We start from the raw sequence: 24,801 nt of genomic DNA, 5'->3' as shown, positions 1-24,801 counted from the left end.
ATACAGTATAGATCATCCCTCCATACTGTATAGATCATCCCTCCATACTGTATAGATCATCCCTCCATACTGTATAGATCATCCCTCCATGACTACATACTGTATAGATCATCCCTCCATGACTACATACTGTATAGATCATCCCTCCATGACTACATACTGTATAGATCATCCCTGCATGAATACATACTGTATAGATCATCCCTCCATGAGTACATACTGTATAGATCATCCCTCCATCCCTCCATACTGTATAGATCATCCCTCCATGACTACATACTGTATAGATCATCCCTCCATGAGTACATACTGTATAGATCATCCCCCCATGACTACATACTGTATAGATCATCCCTCCATACTGTATAGATCATCCCTCCATGACTACATACTGTATAGATCATCATCCTCCATGACGACATACTGTATAGATTATCCCTCCATGACTACATACTGCATAGATCATCCCTCCATGACTACATACTGTATAGATCATCCCTCCATGCCTACATACTGTATAGATCATCCCTCCATGAGTACATACAGTATAGATCATCCCTCCATACTGTATAGATCATCCCTCCATACTGTATAGATCATCCCTCCATACTGTATAGATCATCCCTCCATGACTACATACTGTATAGATCATCCCTCCATGAGTACATACTGTATAGATCATCCCTCCATGACTACATACTGTATAGATCATCCCTCCATACTGTATAGATCATCCCTCCATGACTACATACCGTATAGATCATCCCTCCATGAGTACATACAGTATAGATCATCCCTCCATGACTACATACTGTATAGATCATCCCTCCATGAGTACATACTGTATAGATCATCCCTCCATACTGTATAGATCATCCCTCCATACTGTATAGATCATCCCTCCATGACTACATACTGTATAGATCATCCCTCCATGAGTACATACTGTATAGATCATCCCTCATGACTACATACTGTATAGATCATCCCTCCATGACTACATACTGTATAGATCATCCCTCCATGAGTACATACTGTATAGATCATCCCCCCATGACTACATACTGTATAGATCATCCCTCCATACTGTATAGATCATCCCTCCATGACTACATACTGTATAGATCATCCCTCCATGACTACATACTGTATAGATCATCATCCTCCATGACGACATACTGTATAGATTATCCCTCCATGACTACATACTGCATAGATCATCCCTCCATGACTACATACTGTATAGATCATCCCTCCATGCCTACATACCGTATAGATCATCCCTCCATGAGTACATACAGTATAGATCATCCCTCCATGAGTACATACTGTATAGATCATCCCTCCATACTGTATAGATCATCCCTCCATACTGTATAGATCATCCCTCCATACTGTATAGATCATCCCTCCATGAGTACATACTGTATAGATCATCCCTCCATACTGTATAGATCATCCCTCCATACTGTATAGATCATCCCTCCATACTGTATAGATCATCCCTCCATGAGTACATACTGTATAGATCATCCCTCCATACTGTATAGATCATCCCTCCATCCTGTATAGATCATCCCTCCATACTGTATAGATCATCCCTCCATACTGTATAGATCATCCCTCCATACTGTATAGATCATCCCTCCATAATGTATAGATCATCCCTCCATCCCTCCATACTGTATAGATCATCCCTCCATAATGTATAGATCATCCCTCCATCCCTCCATACTGTATAGATCATCCCTCCATAATGTATAGATCATCCCTCCATCCCTCCATACTGTATAGATCATCCCTCCATAATGTATAGATCATCCCTCCATCCCTCCATAATGTATAGATCATCCCTCCATCCCTCCATACTGTATAGATCATCCCTCCATACTGTATAGATCATCCCTCCATGAGTACATACTGTATAGATCATCCCTCCATAATGTATAGATCATCCCTCCATCCCTCCATAATGTATAGATCATCCCTCCATCCCTCCATACTGTATAGATCATCCCTCCATGAGTACATACTGTATAGATCATCCCTCCATAATGTATAGATCATCCCTCCATCCCTCCATAATGTATAGATCATCCCTCCATACTGTATAGATCATCCCTCCATAATGTATAGATCATCCCTCCATCCCTCCATACTGTATAGATCATCCCTCCATACTGTATAGATCATCCCTCCATAATGTATAGATCATCCCTCCATCCCTCCATACTGTATAGATCATCCCTCCATACTGTATAGATCATCCCTCCATGAGTACATACTGTATAGATCATCCCTCCATAATGTATAGATCATCCCTCCATCCCTCCATAATGTATAGATCATCCCTCCATCCCTCCATACTGTATAGATCATCCCTCCATACTGTATAGATCATCCCTCCATGAGTACATACTGTATAGATCATCCCTCCATAATGTATAGATCATCCCTCCATCCCTCCATAATGTATAGATCATCCCTCCATCCCTCCATACTGTATAGATCATCCCTCCATAATGTATAGATCATCCCTCCATCCCTCCATACTGTATAGATCATCCCTCCATACTGTATAGATCATCCCTCCATAATGTATAGATCATCCCTCCATCCCTCCATACTGTATAGATCATCCCTCCATGAGTACATACTGTATATCAGCGACTCTCTGTCCATCCCATCTCCTTAAATCTCTAATGATTTACATCATTTACATATATATTCTGTTCCCATAGTTTCTACAGATTGAAAGTTAAAGATTAATATAGTTTGTCTTAGTTACTGTACCAACCAAACCCACCTATCAGTGTTGATCAACTCCTCTTCTCCCTGTTTCTTCTCCCCCCTCCTTCTCTCTCCTCTGTCTCTCTTCCTCCCTCCCTCCCTCCCCTCCTTCTCTCTCATCTGTCTCTCTCTTCCTCCCTCCCTCCCTCCCTCCCCTCCTTCTCTCTCATCTGTCTCTCTCTTCCTCCCTCCCTTCCTCCCTCTGTCTCTCCCTCCCTCCGCCCCCGCCCTCCCCCCCTCTCTCTCGCCTCCCTCCCCCGCTCTCCCCTCCCCCCCCCTCTCTCGCCTCCCTCCCCCTCCCCTCTCTCTCCTCCCTCCCCCGCTCTCCCCTCCCTCCCCCCCTCTCTCTCTCCTCCCTCCCTCCCCTCCTCTACCTCCCTCTCCCCATCCTTCTCTCCCCCCTCCCTCCCTCCCTCCTTCCTCCCCTCCCTCTCCCTCCCTCCACAGCTACAGAGAGCTCAGGTTCATCGTCCCACTGTCTGTCCGGAAGCGGCTCCAGTGGTTCAGACAGTGGCTGTGTGTCCAGCCACCTCCCTGAGGCCAGTTTATCTGAGGATCCCTCGTTCCCCTGCCGTCCCCCGTCCGACGCCGTGACCTCCCCCAGCCTCCCCAAAGACAAGCCGCGCTACAACAGCCAGTACATTTCAGCCGTAAGTGAACGTAATGGTCACAGATGGATTCACAGGCTCGTCAGGTTACAGTTTATCCACAGTGACCTTGGTCCTGGAGAGATGCAGTGTGTGCAGGGTTTTTCTCCAGCCCAGCGCTACAACACCAGTTCAGTTGATTTGTGATACGTGACGATCCCTGCATTCTGCAGTCATGGAAGAATGGTTGATAGTTTGTCTGTAATGGAATGTGATATATACTATTGATTTGTGTTAACTATAATTTCATTGATTGATTAAATGTCACCTGTATGAGCTTGGCTTTCTGCAAAACCCTGCTGACATGATCAATAACCCTGCTGACATGATCAATAACCCTGCTGACATGATCAATGCTTGTAACATTCCTCATAACACATCTGTAACCCTGGCTTCCCCTCCCTTTCTCCCTCCCGCCCTCTCTCTCTTTCTTCCTCCCTCCCTCCCCCTCTCCCTCCCTCCCCCTCTCTTCCCTCCCTCCCCCTCCCCCTCTCCCTCTCTCCCCCCTCTCCTTCCCTCCATTCATCTCCAGAAAGTAGCTCAGATCATAGGCCCTTCCACTATAGTGTGATTCCTGACTGGGACCCTGCTTGGAGTAAGTGGAGCAACGCCTCAACTCAAACCACCTTCTCTAAGCAACGCCTCAACTCAAAGCACCTTCTCTAAGCAACGCCTCAACTCAAACCACCTTCTCTAAGCAAAGCCTCAACTCAAACCACCTTCTCTAAACAAAGCCTCAACTCAAACCACCTTCTCAACTCAAACCACCTTCTCAACTCAAACCACCTTCTCTAAGCAAAGCCTCAACTCAAACCACCTTCTCTAAACAACGCCTCAACTCAAACCTCCTTCTCTAAACAACGCCCAGGGCCTGTATTCACAGAGCTTCTCAGAGTAGGAGTGGTTGAACTAGGATCAGGTCCCACCAGCCCTTGTAATCTCATTCATTATGATCTAAAAAGGGGGACAAAACTGATCCCAGATCAGCACTGTTACTGAGATGATATGTGAATATGGGGCCTGGGCTAAGAGCTGTGCTATAATCTATACTGTATGGAAGCCTGTATTTCCCCAAGCTGCTGCTGTTTGTGCCATAGCCTGGGTACCAGTCTCTTTGTGTTAACGTTCATCTCCTCGTCGTGCCAAACAAATGACACAAGAGTACAAGAGGTGGAATGTTAGCACGAAACAGGTCTGGATTTCAGGCTAGCTGTGGTGTTTTTGATGGGAGGTCTGGGTTCTTGTAGTATCTCTGTAGTAAGTCTGTTACTCTGGTCTCTCTCTACAGGTCTGATATCCAGAAAGACACTATTACCACGCCAAGGAAGACAGACGCGCTGCCAGCAGCATCTCACATGGACACTGTAAAGACCTGGGACTTGTTAAATAAACAGAAAAGTCACTTTTGAGCATAGCTTTTATAAGTTAATTTAAATATTGTAATTTTTCTTCCCAAAAGTACTGGTGGGTGCAGTCGTTTTTTTCCCTTGTACTCTATTGGGTTATTCTGTAAATAATGATTTTAATAGTTTCCTGTGAATTTATGAATGGTTGGTTTCTTTATCGTCTTGTTGACCACTTTTACTGCAACTTCTAAATTTACCTGTTGATTGATGTTATACCCTGGGATGAAAGGCTAGTTCTGGTTCACCTGTTGATTGATGTTATACCCTGGGAGAAAGGCTAGTTCTGATATACCCTGGGATGAAAGGCTAGTTCTGGTTCACCTGTTGATTGATGTTATACCCTGGGATGAAAGACTAGTTCTGGTTCACCTGTTGATTGATGTTATACCCTGGGATGAAAGGCTAGTTCTGGTTCACCTGTTGATTGATGTTATACCCTGGGATGAAAGACTAGTTCTGATATACCCTGGGATGAAAGGCTCGATCTGTTATACCCTGGGATGAAATGTTAGTTCTGGTTCACCTGTTGATTGATGATATACCCTGGGATGAAAGGCTAGTTCTGGTTCACCTGTTGATTGATGATATACCCTGGGATGAAATGCTAGTTCTGGTTCATCTGTTGATTGATGATATACCCTGGGATGAAAGGCTAGTTCTGTTATACCCTGGGATGAAAGGCTAGTTCTGGTTCACCTGTTGATTGATGTTATACCCTGGGATGAAAGACTAGTTCTGATATACCCTGTGATGAAAGGCTCGTTCTGTTATACCCTGGGATGAAATGTTAGTTCTGGTTCACCTGTTGATTGATGATATACCCTGGGATGAAAGGCTAGTTTTGGTTCACCTGTTGATTGATGATATACCCTGGGATGAAATACTAGTTCTGGTTCATCTGTTGATTGATGATATACCCTGGGATGAAAGGCTAGTTCTGTTATACCCTGGGATGAAAGGCTAGTTCTGGTATACCCTGGGATGAAAGGCTAGTTCTGTTATACCCTGGGATGAAAGGCTAGTTCTGGTATACCCTGGGATGAAAGGCTAGTTCTGGTATACCCTGGGATGAAAGGCTAGTTCTGATTCACCTATTGATTGATGTTATACCCTGGGATGAAAGGCTAGTTCTGATTCACCTATTGATTGATGTTATACCCTGGGATGAAAGGCTAGTTCTGGTATACCCTGGGATGAAAGGCTAGTTCTGGTATACCCTGGGATGAAAGGTTAGTTCTGGTATACCCTGGGATGAAAGGCTAGTTCTGGTATACCCTGGGATGAAAGGCTAGTTCTGTTATACCCTGGGATGAAATGTTAGTTCTGGTTCACCTGTTGATTGATGATATACCCTGGGATGAAAGGCTAGTTCTGGTATACCCTGGGATGAAAGGCTAGTTCTGGTATACCCTGGGCTGAAAGGCTAGTTCTGGTATACCCTGGGATGAAAGGATAGTTCTGGTATACCCTGGGATGAAAGGATAGTTCTGGTATACCCTGGGATGAAAGGATAGTTCTGGTATACCCTGGGATGAAAGGATAGTTCTGGTATACCCTGGGATGAAAGGATAGTTCTGGTTCACCTGTTGATTGATGTTATACCCTGGGATGAAAGGCTAGTTCTGAATCAGTCAGGATACTCTTCAAAAAAGGTCCAAAGCAACATGTTCATTTTTCGGCATTCTGGTACGACTCTTTTTTACAATGTCTTCACATAACGTCAGATTCCTCCATCTTGTTTTACTGTGGTGGTGTTGTAGTTTTGTTCTGTGTCTCGGTCTGTTGCCACTTCCTGTAGCCGTTCAGGTCTGACTGAGGGTGTATCCCAAATAGCAACCTATTCATTATGTAGGGGATTACTGTTGACCAGAGACCTACGGCCAAAAGCTCTGGTCGAAACTAGTGCACTTATATATAGGGAATAAGGTGCTATTTGTGACGTGAGCCTGACTCCAGGTCAGTTCCCTGACAGGTCAGAGCCAGTGGGTCTGAGAGGCTGAGGTCCTGTCCTCCTGATCGTAGTAGATCTGTCCTTCCAGCTGAGTGACTCGGGGCTGTAGAATGGAGAGAGGAGAACGGTACACACCGAGAGAAGAAGAGAGAGGCTGAGGTCCTCCCAGCTGAGTGACTCGGGGCTGTAGAATGGAGAGAGGAGAACGGTGCACACCGAGAGAAGAAGAGAGAGAGAGGCTGAGGTCCTCCCAGCTGAGTGACTCGGGGCTGTAGAATGGAGAGAGGAGAACGGTACACACCGAGAGAAGAAGAGAGAGGCTACTTTCACCTACAGAGTTTCAAATAAATAAATAAAAAATAAAAAAATGTTTCTTGTTCATATACATTTTATTTTTATTTTTTAAAGACGGCATTAAGAAGAAAGGAAATCCGCTAAATGTACATTGTCTGTCTGTAAATATATTTGCACCAGTGGTGCTCCCTGGTTCTAGTATTGTGTAGGAGAAAGCAGAGGAAGACTGTGATAACGTTGTACATGTATCAACCAGTAGAAAGCAGCAGGGAATCAACATTCAACAACAAAATGACTTTCCACTCGTTGAATCTGGAGCATGAATGTCTTCATCCCCTGTCTTCATCCCCTGTCTTCATCCCCTGTCTTCATCCCCTGTCTTCATCCCCTGTCTTCATCCTCTGTCATCTCTCTTCATCCCAACATGTTCTAACTTTTAATAAACATGTGTTGGCTTTTGTATCCAGAAGGAGGGTGTAGGTTTTCACTGGGATCCTGAGGAGGGTGTAGGTTTTCACTGGGATCCTGAGGAGGGTGTAGGTTTTCACTGGGATCCTGAGGGGGGTGTAGGTTTTCACTGGGATCCTGAGGGGGGTGTAGGTTTTCACTGGGATCCTGAGGAGGGTGTAGGTTTTCACTGGGATCCTGAGGGGGGTGTAGGTTTTCACTGGGATCCTGAGGGGGGTGTAGGTTTTCACTGGGATCCTGAGGGGGGTGTAGGTTTTCACTGGGATCCTGAGGAGGGTGTAGGTTTTCACTGGGATCCTGAGGAGGGTGTAGGTTTTCACTGGGATCCTGAGGAGGGTGTAGGTTTTCACTGGGATCCTGAGGGGGGTGTAGGTTTTCACTGGGATCCTGAGGAGGGTGTTGGTTTTCACTGGGATCCTGAGGGAGGTGTAGGTTTTCACTGGGATCCTGAGGGGGGTGTAGGTTTTCACTGGGATCCTGAGGAGGGTGTTGGTTTTCACTGGGATCCTGAGGGGGGTGTAGGTTTTCACTGGGATCCTGAGGGGGGTGTAGGTTTTCACTGGGATCCTGAGGGGGGTGTAGGTTTTCACTGGGATCCTGAGGAGGGTGTAGGTTTTCACTGGGATCCTGAGGAGGGTGTAGGTTTTCACTGGGATCCTGAGGAGGGTGTAGGTTTTCACTGGGATCCTGAGGAGGGTGTAGGTTTTCACTGGGATCCTGAGGGGGGTGTAGGTTTTCACTGGGATCCTGAGGAGGGTGTTGGTTTTCACTGGGATCCTGAGGGGGGTGTAGGTTTTCACTGGGATCCTGAGGAGGGTGTAGGTTTTCACTGGGATCCTGAGGGGGGTGTAGGTTTTCACTGGGATCCTGAGGGGGGTGTAGGTTTTCACTGGGATCCTGAGGGGGGTGTAGGTTTTCACTGGGATCCTGAGGAGGGTGTTGGTTTTCACTGGGATCCTGAGGGGGGTGTAGGTTTTCACTGGGATCCTGAGGGGGGTGTAGGTTTTCACTGGGATCCTGAGGAGGGTGTTGGTTTTCACTGGGATCCTGAGGGGGGTGTAGGTTTTCACTGGGATCCTGAGGAGGGTGTAGGTTTTCACTGGGATCCTGAGGGGGGTGTAGGTTTTCACTGGGATCCTGAGGAGGGTGTAGGTTTTCACTGGGATCCTGAGGAGGGTGTAGGTTTTCACTGGGATCCTGAGGAGGGTGTAGGTTTTCACTGGGATCCTGAGGAGGGTGTAGGTTTTCACTGGGATCCTGAGGGGGGTGTAGGTTTTCACTGGGATCCTGAGGAGGGTGTTGGTTTTCACTGGGATCCTGAGGGGGGTGTTGGTTTTCACTGGGATCCTGAGGGGGGTGTAGGTCAGTCAACATGTCTTCCTGAGGTGGGGGGGGGGGGGGACCACTGTGTGTCTGTCTTACTGTGTTGAGGTGGGGGGAACACTGGGTCTGTAGTCTGTGTTGAGGTGGGGGGGGAACACTGGGTCTGTAGTCTGTCTTACTGTGTTGAGGTGTGGGGGACACTGGGTCTGTAGTCTGTCTTACTGTGTTGAGGTGGGGGGGGCACTGTGTCTGTAGTCTGTCTTACTGTGTTGAGGTGGGGAGAACACTGTGTGTCTGTAGTCTGTCCTACTGTGTTGAGGTTGGGAACACTGGGTCTGTAGTCTGTCTTACTGTGTTGAGGTGGGGGGAACACTGGGTCTGTAGTCTGTCTTACTGTGTTGAAGTGGGGGGGACACTGGGTCTGTAGTCTGTCTTACTGTGTTGAGGTGGGGGGAACACTGTGTGTCTGTAGTCTGTCTTACTGTGTTGAGGTGGGGGGGGGGCACTGGGTCTGTAGTCTGTCTTACTGTGTTGAGGTGGGGGGGACACTGGGTCTGTAGTCTGTCTTATTGTGTTGAGGTGTGGGGAACACTGTGTGTCTGTAGTCTGTCTTACTGTGTTGAGGTGGGGGGGGACACTGTGTCTGTAGTCTGTCTTACTGTGTTGAGGTGGGGGGGGGACACTGTGTGTCTGTAGTCTGTCTTACTGTGTTGAGGTGTGGGGAACACTGTGTGTCTGTAGTCTGTCTTACTGTGTTGAGGTGGGGGGGAACACCGGGTCTGTAGTCTTAAGGAAACAGACTGACTGTACGACAGTGTCCTCTGTCCAGCTGCTCCAGACAGTCAGAGTAGCGCTGGGCTAGAGGAAGGGAGAACTGGAACAAGGAAAGGAAAGATGGATCTCTCAGAGAGTAGTCACGCTAGATTGATTTCAATTGAAGATTTTGGTTCAAGGCCCTGGATGTTGTGTTTTTGTTGCCCCCCCCCCCCGGACAATATTCTAGGGGAAACACTGAGAGGAAATCCTAAGGCGCTCACCTCCAACCACTGCAGGAGCTGCTGCTCTCTGCTCTTCTCCCGTCTCTCAGAACAAATGATTCTGAGCAGCTCAGAGACAAAGTCCTCAGCTTTCACCTGTCCTGTCTGGGGGGAGGACAGGGGGGGATGGGGACGAGAGGGACGGAGAGAAGGGCTCAGGGACGGAATGAGAGCTGCACCCGAAGAGACTCATCTTTACCAAACCAATATGGACACCTCAGGTGACCACTCAAAACAGTTCAACAGAACCTCAACTCCATAATATGAAAAAATAGTCCTTATAAACCAACAACCAAGAGGAAGTTTCCCAGACACAGGTTAAACCTAATCCTGGATTTAACAGCTCAATGCAGATTCAACATTGAGTTTACATTTTAATTTGTGTGTCCAGGAAACTGCCCCCAGACGTATTTTCTTATTACCCAGAGGAAATAGACCAGGTTGGTTATCTTGAGAGTGCAGTCCTTGGAGTCCTCTAGTCTTATGGAGTCCAGGATGAGTCCGGTCAGAAAGACATGGCACTGCCTCCCAAACACCATGTCCTCCCAGGACACATTGAAGCAGGCAAAAGCCACATCTGGACCTGGAGACAAACTGTCTGGATGCAAATCACCTTGTTGACCACGACTCAGCAGGGAATATATATATATAGACAACAGAATCTCTACAGTCTAAACTACTGTTGGATACGTCCCAAATGGCTCCCTCTTCCTTTTATAGTGCTTTGCTTTTAACCAGTAGTGCACTATATAGGGAGTAGTCTTCCATTAGGGACGCAGGCTGTTTCTCATTAAACAGAGGAAACCAACAGTCCTGTTCTAATGAACTAGAGGAGTACAGCTCCATGATAGTTGTTCTCTCCTGCTGTGGCCAGTAAACAGAGGAAACCAACAGTCCTGTTCTAATGAACTAGAGGAGTACAGCTCCATGATAGTTGTTCTCTCCTGCTGTGGCCAGTAAACAGAGGAAACCAACAGTCCTGTTCTAATGAACTAGAGGAGTACAGCTCCATGATAGTTGTTCTCTCCTGCTGTGGCCAGTAAACAGAGGAAACCAACAGTCCTGTTCTAATGAACTAGAGGAGTACAGCTCCATGATAGTTGTTCTCTCCTGCTGTGGCCAGTAAACAGAGGAAACCAACAGTCCTGTTCTAATGAACTAGAGGAGTACAGCTCCATGATAGTTGTTCTCTCCTGCTGTGGCCAGTAAACAGAGGAAACCAACAGTCCTGTTCTAATGAACTAGAGGAGTACAGCTCCATGATAGTTGTTCTCTCCTGCTGTGGCCAGTAAACAACGTCTGGTGACGAACTGAATACATTTAGTTCTGGTGCCAAGACTAGTAAACACCTTCCATACCACGCTACATACCACGCTACATAACACGCTACATACCACACTACATACCACGCTACATACCACGCTACATACCACGCTACATACCACGACCAAGACTAGTAAACACCCTCCATACCACGCTACATACCACCCTCCATACCACGCTACATGCCACACTACATACCACGCTACATACCACGCTACATACCACGACCAAGACTAGTAAACACCTTACATACCACGCTACATACTACACCACACACTACATACCACGCTACATACTACACCACACACTACATACCACGCTACATACTACACCACACGCTACATACCACGCTACATACTACACCACACGCTACATACTACACCACACGCTACATACCAAGACTAGTAAACACCTTCCATACCACGCTACATACCACGACCAAGACTAGTAAACACCTTCCATACCACGCTACATACCACGACCAAGACTAGTAAACACCTCCCATACCACGCTACATACTACACCACACGCTACATACCACGACCAAGACTAGTAAACACATTCCATACCACGCTACATACCACGACCAAGACTAGTAAACACCTTCCATACCACGACCAAGACTAGTAAACACATTCCATACCACGACCAAGACTAGTAAACACATTCCATACCACGCTACATACCACGACCAAGACTAGTAAACACCTTCCATACCACGCCACACACCACTGTACATCACACTACACCCTCCTCAGCACGACAGTTGGTTTACGTTTCTAACAAGGAATGTGTCAAATCCATCATAGCTGCTGGACCAGATTCCTGTTACTAACCATGAGACTGTTACCATAGACTACCATGAGACTGTTACCATTGACTTGTATATCTACTACCATGAGACTGTTACCATAGACTACCATGAGACTGTTACCTTAGACTACCATGAGACTGTTACTATAGACTACCATGAGACTGTTACTATAGACTACCATGAGACTGTTACCATAGACTACCATGAGACTGTTACCATAGACTACCATGAGACTGTTGCAACATAGATATCAAACCATCTCACAGCAACATAGATATCAAACCAACATAGATATCAAACCATCTCACAGCAACATAGATATCAAACCATCCCACAGCAACATAGATATCAAACCATCCCACAGCAACATAGATATCAAACCATCCCACAGCAACATAGATATCAAACCATCTCACAGCAACATAGATATCAAACCATCTCACAGCAACAGGTGAAGGACTTACTCTTGATATCTCCTCTCACATTTAGGTCTTTGTCGGCTCCGTAACCTGAGGGGGAAAAGTATGTTTTTTAAATTTACCTTTGGAAAATACGTGTCCACTGACTACACAGAGTGTAGGCTAAATACCACTGACTACACAGAGTGTAGGCTAAATACCACTGACTACACAGAGTGTAGGCTAAATACATGTCCACTGACTACACAGAGTGTAGGCTAAATACCACTGACTACACAGAGTGTAGGCTAAATACCACTGACTACACAGAGTGTAGGCTAAATACCACTGACTACACAGAGTGTAGGCTAAATACCACTGACTACACAGAGTGTAGGCTAAATACATGTCCACTGACTACACAGAGTGTAGGCTAAATACCACTGATTACACAGAGTGTAGGCTAAATACCACTGACTACACAGAGTGTAGGCTAAATAGCACTGACTATACAGAGTGTAGGCTAAATACCACTGACTACACAGAGTGTAGGCTAAATACCACTGACTACACAGAGTGTAGGCTAAATACCACTGACTACACAGAGTGTAGGCTAAATACCACTGACTACACAGAGTGTAGGCTAAATAGCACTGACTATACAGAGTATAGGCTAAATACCACTGACTACACAGAGTGTAGGCTAAATACCACTGACTACACAGAGTGTAGGCTAAATACCACTGACTACACAGAGTGTAGGCTAAATACCACTGACTACACAGAGTGTAGGCTAAATAGCACTGACTACACAGAGTGTAGGCTAAATACCACTGACTACAGAGTATAGGCTAAATACCACTGACTATACAGAGTATAGGCTAAATACCACTGACTACACAGAGTGTAGGCTAAATACCACTGACTACACAGAGTGTAGGCTAAATACCACTGACTACAGAGTGTAGGCTAAATACCACTGACTATATAGAGTGTAGGCTAAATACCACTGACTACAGAGTGTAGGCTAAATACCACTGACTATACAGAGTGTAGGCTAAATACCACTGACTATACAGAGTGTAGGCTAAATACCACTGACTATATAGAGTGTAGGCTAAATACCACTGACTACAGAGTGTAGGCTAAATACCACTGACTATACAGAGTGTAGGCTAAATACCACTGACTACACAGAGTGTAAGCTAAATACCACTGACTACACAGAGTGTAGGCTAAATACCACTGACTACAGAGTGTAGGCTAAATAGCACTGACTACACAGAGTGTAGGCTAAATACCACTGACTACAGAGTATAGGCTAAATACATGTCCACTGACTACAGAGTGTAGGCTAAATACCACTGACTACACATAGTGTAGGCTAAATACCACTGACTACACCGAGTGTAGGCTAAATACCACTGACTACAGAGTGTAGGCTAAATACCACTGACTACAGAGTGTAGGCTAAATACCACTGACTATACAGAGTGTAGGCTAAATACCACTGACTACACAGAGTGTAAGCTAAATACCACTGACTACACAGAGTGTAGGCTAAATACCACTGACTACAGAGTGTAGGCTAAATAGCACTGACTACACAGAGTGTAGGCTAAATACCACTGACTACAGAGTATAGGCTAAATACATGTCCACTGACTACAGAGTGTAGGCTAAATACCACTGACTACACATAGTGTAGGCTAAATACCACTGACTACACCGAGTGTAGGCTAAATACCACTGACTACAGAGTGTAGGCTAAATACCACTGACTACAGAGTGTAGGCTAAATACCACTGACTACAGAGTGTAGGCTAAATACCACTGACTATACAGAGTGTAGGCTAAATACCACTGACTACACAGGGTGTAGGCTAAATACCACTGACTACACAGAGTGTAGGCTAAATACCACTGACTACAGAGTGTAGGCTAAATACCACTGACTATATAGAGTGTAGGCTAAATACCACTGACTACACAGAGTGTAGGCTAAATACCACTGACTACACAGAGTGTAGGCTAAATACATTCAAATATATTAATATCAAGCTTTTTTTAATTCACCTTTTAAAAATGTATGTTCACTATTTACACTAAAGGTATGCAAAATAGATTCCAATACATTGACAAAGAGAAGAAGAAGAAGTAGATGAAGAGCTGACCTGTGTGTGGAGGACTGGCTGTGTAGATGAAGAGCTGACCTGTGTGTGGAGGACTGGCTGTGTAGATGAAGAGCTGACCTGTGTGTGGAGGACTGGCTGTGTAGATGAAGAGCTGACCTGTGTGTGGAGGACTGGCTGTGTAGATGAAGAGCTGACCTGTGTGTGGAGGACTGGCTGTGTAGATGAAGAGCTGACCTGTGTGTGGAGGACTGGCTGTGTAGATGAAGAGCTGACCTGTGTGTGGAGGACTGGCTGTGTAGATGAAGAGCTGACCTGTGTGTGGAGGACTGGCTGTGTAGATGAAGAGCTGACCTGTGTGTGGAGGACTGGCTGTGTAGATGAAGAGCTGACCTGTGTGTGGAGGACTGGCTGTGTAGATGAAGAGCTGACCTGTGTGTGGAGGACTGGCTGTGTAGAAGAAGAGCTGACCTGTGTGTGGAGGACTGGCTGTGTAGATGAAGAGCTGACCTGTGTGTGGAGGACTGGCTGTGTAGATGAAGAGCTGACCTGTGTGTGGAGGACTGGCTGTGTAGATGAAGAGCTGACCTGTGTGTGGAGGACTGGCTGTGTAGATGAAGAGCTGACCTGTGTGTGGAGGACTGGCTGTGTAGATTAGGCTCTGGGTGAAGTATCCTCCAGGCTCCCCTCTGCCCAGGACCGGAGGGTGGTCAACCCTGAGGACACAGCCCCGCACCGGGAACAAGCAGCCCCCCAGGGCAGGTCTGCTCCAATGGAAGTCTTCTACTCAGAGAGACAGAGATAGAGAGAGACAGAGAGAGAGGTCAAGCCTCTAAGAGATATCCTCTCCCCTGGTATGAGACATACTGAACACAGCCCCCCAGGGCAGGCCTGCTCCAATGGCAGTCTTCTACTCAGAGAGACAGAGAGAGAGAGAGAGAGACAGACAGAGAGAGACAGAGAGACAGAGAATAAAGCCTCTAAGAGATATCCTCTCCCTGGTATGAGACATACTGAACACAGCCCTCAGGCCAGGCCTGCTCCAAGGCATGCCATCTACACCTGAGACACAGACCCAAGAGACCCGGTGCTTCGTGAGATCAGAAGTATCTTTCAAGGTAAAGGAAACCGTCTCAACAGTATTCTGACCCGATCTCACTCTGACAGACATTCTCTACAAAGCCTCTTGAAGGCAATGATCTACTATTACTGCCTAACAGTACTACTAGTCTATGTTATAGACAGTACAGTATGAAAACTGCTTCTCCAATAGAAATCCCCCATCACAGCTGTTGTCATGGTGACGTGGGCTAGCTGAGCTCATGTCCAGAAACACGTCATGGGGTCTAATGGTCGTCTGGTAACGAACTGAGCATGTGCCCGGATGTCAAAGGGCACCTCTTTGAGAATGGAGTTAGTTAACGTGTCAGTTTATCACTTTCACAAGGTTGGAGTATTAACATGTTGAATTACTGAAGACATTGTCTTGACTCTGGTCTGTTTGGTCTTCTCTAAACCCCGGTCTGGTCTGTTTGGTCTTCTATAAACCCCGGTCTGGTCTGTTTGGTCTTCTCTAAACCCCGGTCTGGTCTGTTTGGTCTTCTATAAACCCCGGTCTGGTCTGTTTGGTCTTCTATAAACCCCGGTCTGGTCTGTTTGGTCTTCTCTAAACCCCGGTCTGGTCTGTTTGGTCTTCTCTAAACCCCGGTCTGGTCTGTTTGGTCTTCTATAAACCCCGGTCTGGTCTGTTTGGTCTTCTATAAACCCAAACCCCGGTCTGGTCTGTTTGGTCTTCTCTAAACCCAAACCCCGGTCTGGTCTGTTTGGTCTTCTCTAAACCCAAACCCCAGTCTGGTCTGTTTGGTCTTCTATAAACCCAAACCCCGGTCTGGTCTGTTTGGTCTTCTCTAAACCCAAACCCCGGTCTGGTCTGTTTGGTCTTCTCTAAACCCAAACCCCAGTCTGGTCTGTTTGGTCTTCTATAAACCCAAACCCCGGTCTGGTCTGTTAGGTCATCTCTATACCCCAAACCCCAGTCTGGTCTGTTAGGTCTTCTATAAACCCCGGTCTGGTCTGTTTGGTCTTCTCTATACCCCAAACCCCAGTCTGGTCTGTTAGGTCTTCTATAAACCCCGGTCTGGTCTGTTTGGTCTTCTTTAAACCCCGGTCTGGTCTGTTTGGTCTTCTCTAAACCCAAACCCCGGTGTGGTCTGTTAGGTCGTCTCTATACCCCAAACCCCGGTCTGGTCTGTTAGGTCTTCTATAAACCCCGGTCTGGTCTCTTTGGTCTTCTATAAACCCCGGTCTGGTCTGTTTGGTCTCCTATAAACCCCCGGTCTGGTCTGTTTGGTCTTCTTTCAACCCCGGTCTGGTCTGTTTGGTCTTCTCTAAACCCCGGTCTGGTCTGTTTGGTCTTCTATAAACCCAAACCCCGGTCTGGTTTGCTACTCAAGCGTTCCCGGAAGTCTCGTGATGTTGTGCCTCTGGGTTTAGACACTCTGTGTAACCGTGCTCAGAGCACTCAAAATAGAGCACAGGTCTAAATCAAAGTATGCGAAACGAAGCACGGAGGGAACTTCTAGAATGTGTACTACATTTGCACATATTTTGAAACATGCATCCCTCACCTCTCTGAGTACTGCTGTTAGGCTTGACTGTGCTCCGTCCCTGACTCTCTCCCTCCACATCGGCCCTCTGTGTGCGGTACCTTGTCCCCTGTGCGCCTCCAGGGAGTCCCTGTCTGGCCAGGAAGGCTGTGAGGGTAGACAGCCTGGCTGAGGCTGGATTGGGGAGTGGGTCAGGAGGGATAGGGTCAGGCGTGGAGCCCCTGGAACCTGTGCAGGGGCAGAGGGTCCCTTCCCCAGATGGTGACCCCCAGGGCTGTGTGTTGGGCCCACTCTGAAACACAGTCTCTGCCATCATGCTCTGGAGAGAGGCTGAGATCTCATCTAGACCGTCTGGCGTTGCCCTCTCTACCAAACCACCCTGATATCGACCAGGAGATGAGAAGTGTCTGGAACCTACTGGTTTCTGTCCAGGACTACTCAGCCCTGTTGGGGAGAATTTACTAGGATGGTCAAGCTGGTGTGTTACACTGCAGAGAGAAGAGGATAGCTTTCTGATATCCATTGTGTCCAATGTTCTGTTTGGTACCAAAGGGGAGGATGAGAGTTTGCTGCTGGTATCTGATGTGGTATTGTTCTGAGACAGTCTGTCAGAGGGGACTGAGAGCTGACTGGTCTGACCACCAGACTGTACTGTTGACTGTAGAGGAGCTGGCGACAGCTGGCTTGGCTCTATGCTGTCCTCTGTATTGACCTGTCTGCTCTCCTCTAGTCTCTGAAGCAGACAGTCTCTCCGTCTCAGCTCGTTCTCTGGTTCCACCAAGGGACAGATGTCCTCACCCACTGAGATGAAGGAGTCTTCAGGACTGACTCCATGTTGTGTTTGTGATGGACTTACATCCATGCTCTCCTGCGGAGTGGAGTAGAGTATCACTAAGCACCCTGGGACATCTAATATGATCCTTCCTCTACCACTAAGCACCCTGGGACATCTAATATGATCCTTCCTCTACCACTAAGCACCCTGGGACATCTAATATGATCCTTCCTCTACCACTAAGCACCCTGGGACATCTAATATGATCCTTCCTCTACCACTAAGCACCCTGGGACATCTAATATGATCCTTCCTCTACCACTAAGCACCCTGGGACATCTAATATGATCCTTCCTCTACCACTAAGCACCCTGGGACATCTAATATGATCCTTCCTCTACCACTAAGCACCCTGGGACATCTAATATGATCCTTCCTCTACCACTAAGCACCCTGGGACATCTAATATGATCCTTCCTCTACCACTAAGCACCCTGGGACATCTAATATGATCCTTCCTCTACCACTAAGCACCCTGAGACATCTAATATGATCCTACCACTAAGCACCCTGGGACATCTAATATGATCCATCCTCTAAGCACCCTGGGACATCTAATATGATCCATCCTCTACCACTAAGCACCCTGGGACATCTAATATGATCCTTCCTCTACCACTAAGCACCCTGGGACATCTAATATGATCCTACCACTAAGCACCCTGGGACATCTAATATGATCCTACCACTAAGCACCCTGGGACATCTAATATGATCCATCCTCTACCACTAAGCACCCTGGGACATCTAATATGATCCATCCTCTACCACTAAGCACCCTGGGACATCTAATATGATCCATCCTCTACCACTAAGCACCCTGGGACATCTAATATGATCCTTCCTCTACCACTAAGCACCCTGGGACATCTAATATGATCCATCCTCTACCACTAAGCACCCTGGGACATCTAATATGATCCTACCACTAAGCACCCTGGGACATCTAATATGATCCTTCCTCTACCACTAAGCACCCTGGGACATCTAATATGATCCTACCACTAAGTACCCTGGGACATCTAATATGATCCTTTCTCTACCACTAAGCACCCTGGGACATCTAATATGATCCTACCACTAAGCACCCTGGGACATCTAATATGATCCTTCCTCTACCACTAAGCACCCTGGGACATCTAATATGATCCTACCACTAAGCACCCTGGGACATCTAATATGATCCATCCTCTACCACTAAGCACCCTGGGACATCTAATATGATCCATCCTCTACCACTAAGCACCCTGGGACATCTAATATGATCCATCCTCTACCACTAAGCACCCTGGGACATCTAATATGATCCTTCCTCTACCACTAAGCACCCTGGGACATCTAATATGATCCATCCTCTACCACTAAGCATCCTGGGACATCTAATATGATCCATCCTCTACCACTAAGCACCCTGGGACATCTAATATGATCCTACCACTAAGCACCCTGGGACATCTAATATGATCCTTCCTCTACCACTAAGCACCCTGGGACATCTAATATGATCCTTTCTCTACCACTAAGCACCCTGGGACATCTAATATGATCCTACCACTAAGCACCCTGGGACATCTAATATGATCCATCCTCTACCACTAAGCACCCTGGGACATCTAATATGATCCTACCACTAAGCACCCTGGGACATCTAATATGATCCTTCCCCTACCACTAAGTACCCTGGGACATCTAATATGATCCTTTCTCTACCACTAAGCACCCTGGGACATCTAATATGATCCTACCACTAAGCACCCTGGGACATCTAATATGATCCTTCCTCTACCACTAAGCACCCTGGGACATCTAATATGATCCTACCACTAAGCACCCTGGGACATCTAATATGATCCATCCTCTAAGCACCCTGGGACATCTAATATGATCCATCCTCTACCACTAAGCACCCTGGGACATCTAATATGATCCTTCCTCTACCACTAAGCACCCTGGGACATCTAATATGATCCTACCACTAAGCACCCTGGGACATCTAATATGATCCTACCACTAAGCACCCTGGGACATCTAATATGATCCATCCTCTACCACTAAGCACCCTGGGACATCTAATATGATCCATCCTCTACCACTAAGCACCCTGGGACATCTAATATGATCCATCCTCTACCACTAAGCACCCTGGGACATCTAATATGATCCTACCACTAAGCACCCTGGGACATCTAATATGATCCATCCTCTACCACTAAGCACCCTGGGACATCTAATATGATCCATCCTCTACCACTAAGCACCCTGGGACATCTAATATGATCCTACCACTAAGCACCCTGGGACATCTAATATGATCCTTCCTCTACCACTAAGCACCCTGGGACATCTAATATGATCCTACCACTAAGTACCCTGGGACATCTAATATGATCCTTCCTCTACCACTAAGCACCCTGGGACATCTAATATGATCCTACCACTAAGCACCCTGGGACATCTAATATGATCCTTCCTCTAAGCACCCTGGGACATCTAATATGATCCTTCCTCTACCACTAAGCACCCTGGGACATCTAATATGATCCTTCCTCTACCACTAAGCACCTGGGACATCTAATATGATCCTACCACTAAGCACCCTGGGACATCTAATATGATCCTTCCTCTACCACTAAGCACCCTGGGACATCTAATATGATCCTTCCTCTACCACTAAGCACCCTGGGACATCTAATATGATCCTACCACTAAGCACCCTGGGACATCTAATATGATCCCTCCTCTACCACTAAGCACCCTGGGACATCTAATATGATCCTTCCTCTACCACTAAGCACCCTGGGACATCTAATATGATCCTACCACTAAGCACCCTGGGACATCTAATATGATCCTTCCTCTAAGCACCCTGGGACATCTAATATGATCCTTCCTCTACCACTAAGCACCCTGGGACATCTAATATGATCCTTCCTCTACCACTAAGCACCTGGGACATCTAATATGATCCTACCACTAAGCACCCTGGGACATCTAATATGATCCTTCCTCTACCACTAAGCACCCTGGGACATCTAATATGATCCTTCCTCTACCACTAAGCACCCTGGGACATCTAATATGATCCTACCACTAAGCACCCTGGGACATCTAATATGATCCCTCCTCTACCACTAAGCACCCTGGGACATCTAAAATGATCCTTCCTCTACCACTAAGCACCCTGGGACATCTAATATGATCCTTCCTCTACCACTAAGCACCCTGGGACATCTAATATGATCCTTCCCCACCTCTACCTGCAGGGTGGAGCTCAAATTAAATTCCTTGGATGAGTTCCTAGTGATCAAGCTACAAAAACAACTCAAGAGTGTAACTGTGTAAGAGGTTGACTTTGACACCTGTCCAAACTGGATCAGGGCCTGTAGTCATACACCTTCTCAGAGTAAAGGAGGGCTGATATAGGATCAGTTTGGTCTATTAGATCATCCTAAAAATCAGATCACGTGGACAAGATGGATCTGATCCTAGATCAGCCCTCCTTCCTCTGAGACACTGCTGGCCATGCCAGCCATTATTCAATTCATATGGACCCCCCCCCCCCCCTCCGGGTTGTGTGTGTTTGACAAAGCCAAGACAAAAGGCCAGCAGGAACGTACCGGTTGGTAACCGATCCCCGTGAAGACATCTTGATCTTGGTTGTAAAAGAGTAAGGACTCGGCTGAAGAGGAAGACTGGTTACCGGCAGCAGGCGTGTTGCTCTCACACCAGGCCCTGAGTACAGACACACCACACAGTCCGAGACTCTTCTATTAACTGACCAATCACAACACTAGGCCAGTCACCAGTCCCCAACCGCTGTTATCATCAAATCAGTCAGTCAAAATTACGTTTCATGATCATTGCTTATTGAGTTGAAAATGACTGATTGATGACAGACAGGTTGACCAGACTGCTGATGGTATATAGTGGGGCCCTTCTCTCTCACCTGTAGTGACTGACAGGTTGATGGTATATAGTGGGGCCCTTCTCTCTCACCTGTAGTGACTGACAGGTTGATGGTATATAGTGGGGCCCTTCTCTCTCACCTGTAGTGACTGACAGGTTGACCAGACTGCTGATGGTATATAGTGGGGCCCTTCTCTCTCACCTGTAGTGACTGACAGGTTGATGGTATATAGTGGGGCCCTTCTCTCTCACCTGTAGTGACTGACAGGTTGATGGTATATAGTGGGGCCCTTCTCTCTCACCTGTAGTGACTGACAGGTTGATGGTATATAGTGGGGCCCTTCTCTCTCACCTGTAGTGACTGACAGGTTGATGGTATATAGTGGGGCCCTTTTCTCTCACCTGTAGTGACTGACAGGTTGATGGTATATAGTGGGGCCCTTCTCTCTCACCTGTAGTGACTGACATGTTGACCAGACTTCTGATGGTATATAGTGGGGCCCTTTTCTCTCACCTGTAGTGACTGACAGGTTGATGGTATATAGTGGGGCCCTTCTCTCTCACCTGTAGTGACTGACAGGTTGATGGTATATAGTGGGGCCCTTTTCTCTCACCTGTAGTGACTGACAGGTTGACCAGACTGCTGATGGTATATAGTGGGGCCCTTCTCTCTCACCTGTAGTGACTGACAGGTTGATGGTATATAGTGGGGCCCTTCTCTCTCACCTGTAGTGACTGACAGGTTGACCAGACTGTTGATGGTATATAGTGGGGCCCTTCTCTCTCACCTGTAGTGACTGACAGGTTGATGGTATATAGTGGGGCCCTTCTCTCTCACCTGTAGTGACTGACAGGTTGATGGTATATAGTGGGGCCCTTCTCTCTCACCTGTAGTGACTGACAGGTTGATGGTATATAGTGGGGCCCTTCTCTCTCACCTGTAGTGACTGACAGGTTGACCAGACTGTTGATGGTATATAGTGGGGCCCTTCTCTCTCACCTGTAGTGACTGACAGGTTGACCAGACTGTTGACGTTATATAGTGGGGCCCTTCTCTCTCACCTGTAGTGACTGACAGGTTGACGGTATATAGCGGGGCCCTTCTCTCTCACCTGTAGTCAGAACAGTCCTCCAGGGCTCCAGTCAGAGCTGGGATCTGAAACTCCTCTACCTCATTGCACAGCAGCCGCCATTCCCTGCACGACATGGACACAAAAATGGTTGGTATTGACCGATAAGAGCGGCCATTTTGGCTCGCTGCTGTGTCCAGTTTCCCAGCTCCCTACTGTACTTGAACACAGAGGGCAGCAACAGGCGTCCACATCTCAGGAAGTTGAGGATGTGTCTGAACATCGCTCCGTCGGCCCTGATCTGGAGACTGTGACCGAATACGATCCAGCTGCTCTTCCTGGGGTTGGACAGGAGCTCTGGGTGCTGGGAGAGACAGGACGGGACAGGGGACAGCGGAGAGGAGACAAGACAGGGAACAGGAGAGGAGACACGGGAGAGAGGAAACGGGTCAGGGGACAGAGGTCAGAGAGGAGACGGGAGAAGAGACAGGGAACGGGAGAGGAGAGAGAAGAGACAGGGAACGGGAGAGGAGAGGGGAGAGAAGAGACAGGGAACGGGAGAGGAGAGGGGAGAGAAGAGACAGGGGAGGAGAGGGGAGAGAAGAGACAGGGAACGGGAGAGGAGAGGGGAGAGAAGAGACAGGGCACGGGAGAGGAGAGAAGAGACAGGGGAGGAGAGGGGAGAGAAGAGACGGAACGGGAGAGGAGAGGGGAGAGAAGAGACAGGGCACGGGAGAGGAGAGGGGAGAGAAGAGACAGGGCACGGGAGAGGAGAGAAGAGACAGGAGAGGGGAGAGAAGAGACGGAACGGGAGAGGAGAGGGGAGAGAAGAGACAGGGAACGGGAGAGGAGAGAAGAGACAGGGAACGGGAGAGGAGAGAGAAGAGACAGGGAACGGGAGAGGAGAGGGGAGAGAAGAGACAGGGAACGGGAGAGGAGAGAGAAGAGACAGGGAACGGGAGAGGAGAGAGAAGAGACAGGGAACGGGAGAGGAGAGAGAAGAGACAGGGAACGGGAGAGCAGAGAGAAGAGACAGGGAACGGGAGAGGAGAGGGGAGAGAAGAGACAGGGAACGGGAGAGGAGAGAGAAGAGACAGGGAACGGGAGAGGAGAGAGAAGAGACAGGGAACGGGAGAGGAGAGAGAAGAGACAGGGAACGGGAGAGCAGAGAGAAGAGACAGGGAACGGGAGAGGAGAGGGGAGAGAAGAGACAGGGAACGGGAGAGGAGAGAGAAGAGACAGGGAACGGGAGAGGAGAGAGAAGAGACAGGGAACGGGAGAGGAGAGGGGAGAGAAGAGACAGGGAACGGGAGAGGAGAGAGAAGAGACGGAACGGGAGAGGAGAGAGAAGAGACAGGGAACGGGAGAGCAGAGGGGAGAGAAAAGACAGGGGAGGAGAGGGGAGAGAAGAGACAGGGGAGGAGAGGGGAGAGAAGAGACAGGGGAGGAGAGGGGAGAGAAGAGACAGGGGAGGAGAGGGGAGAGAAGAGACAAGGGAGGAGAGGGGAGAGAAGAGACAGGGAACGGGAGAGGAGAGAAGAGACAGGGAACGGGAGAGGAGAGAGAAGAGACAGGGAATGGGAGAGGAGAGGGGAGAGACAGGGAACGGGAGAGGAGAGGGGAGAGAGGACATAGTGCACTTGGTTAGGGCTCTTAGTAGTGCACCATATATAAGGAATAGGGTGCCATTGGGGATGTAGAACATCACTACCAGTGCCCTGTTATTATAGTGAACTTCTCTCCCCCTATACTGCTACTGTCCTACTTACTGCACCTCCCCCTATACTGTATGTCTGCTGCT

The 24,801-nt window shown here is 47.7% G+C and overlaps 2 protein-coding genes across 9 annotated transcripts in view; one reads left to right on the top strand and one right to left on the bottom strand.

Moving 5' to 3' along the window:
* LOC116371842 (puratrophin-1) overlaps positions 1 to 7,554 on the top strand; it is a 144,744-nt gene extending 137,190 nt beyond the window's left edge. For 2 of the 7 annotated variants that reach the window (XM_031820915.1, XM_031820914.1), the window contains exons 19-21: positions 3,238 to 3,440; positions 3,970 to 4,032; positions 4,726 to 7,554. In XM_031820915.1, the coding sequence (XP_031676775.1) occupies positions 3,238 to 3,440; positions 3,970 to 4,008 (242 nt within the window). In that variant the 3' untranslated portion in view covers positions 4,009 to 4,032; positions 4,726 to 7,554. The remainder of the gene's footprint in view (positions 1 to 3,237; positions 3,441 to 3,969; positions 4,033 to 4,725) is intronic. The other 5 variants (XM_031820916.1, XM_031820917.1, XR_004209041.1 and 2 more) reach the window with 4 other exon arrangements.
* A 1,400-nt stretch (positions 7,555 to 8,954) lies between these two features.
* Positions 8,955 to 24,801, bottom strand: part of LOC109886363 (BTB/POZ domain-containing protein KCTD19) — a 39,303-nt gene continuing 23,456 nt past the window's right edge. Inside the window, exons 8-16 of one of the 2 annotated variants that reach the window (XM_031820920.1) lie at positions 23,222 to 23,364; positions 23,043 to 23,126; positions 21,642 to 21,756; positions 17,211 to 18,057; positions 15,211 to 15,366; positions 12,518 to 12,562; positions 10,339 to 10,514; positions 9,917 to 10,021; positions 8,955 to 9,753 (exon numbers count right to left, since the gene is read on the bottom strand). In XM_031820920.1, coding sequence (XP_031676780.1) covers positions 9,667 to 9,753; positions 9,917 to 10,021; positions 10,339 to 10,514; positions 12,518 to 12,562; positions 15,211 to 15,366; positions 17,211 to 18,057; positions 21,642 to 21,756; positions 23,043 to 23,126; positions 23,222 to 23,364 — 1,758 coding nt within the window. In that variant the 3' untranslated portion in view covers positions 8,955 to 9,666. The remainder of the gene's footprint in view (positions 9,754 to 9,916; positions 10,022 to 10,338; positions 10,515 to 12,517; positions 12,563 to 15,210; positions 15,367 to 17,210; positions 18,058 to 21,641; positions 21,757 to 23,042; positions 23,127 to 23,221; positions 23,365 to 24,801) is intronic. The other variant, XM_031820922.1, reaches the window with a different exon arrangement.

The sequence above is a fragment of the Oncorhynchus kisutch genome, unplaced genomic scaffold (genome assembly GCF_002021735.2).
Source record: "Oncorhynchus kisutch isolate 150728-3 unplaced genomic scaffold, Okis_V2 scaffold3736, whole genome shotgun sequence".
NCBI lineage: Eukaryota > Metazoa > Chordata > Actinopteri > Salmoniformes > Salmonidae > Oncorhynchus > Oncorhynchus kisutch.
Note: the sequence above shows the minus strand (reverse complement) of the source record. Positions and strands in the feature narration are given on the sequence as shown.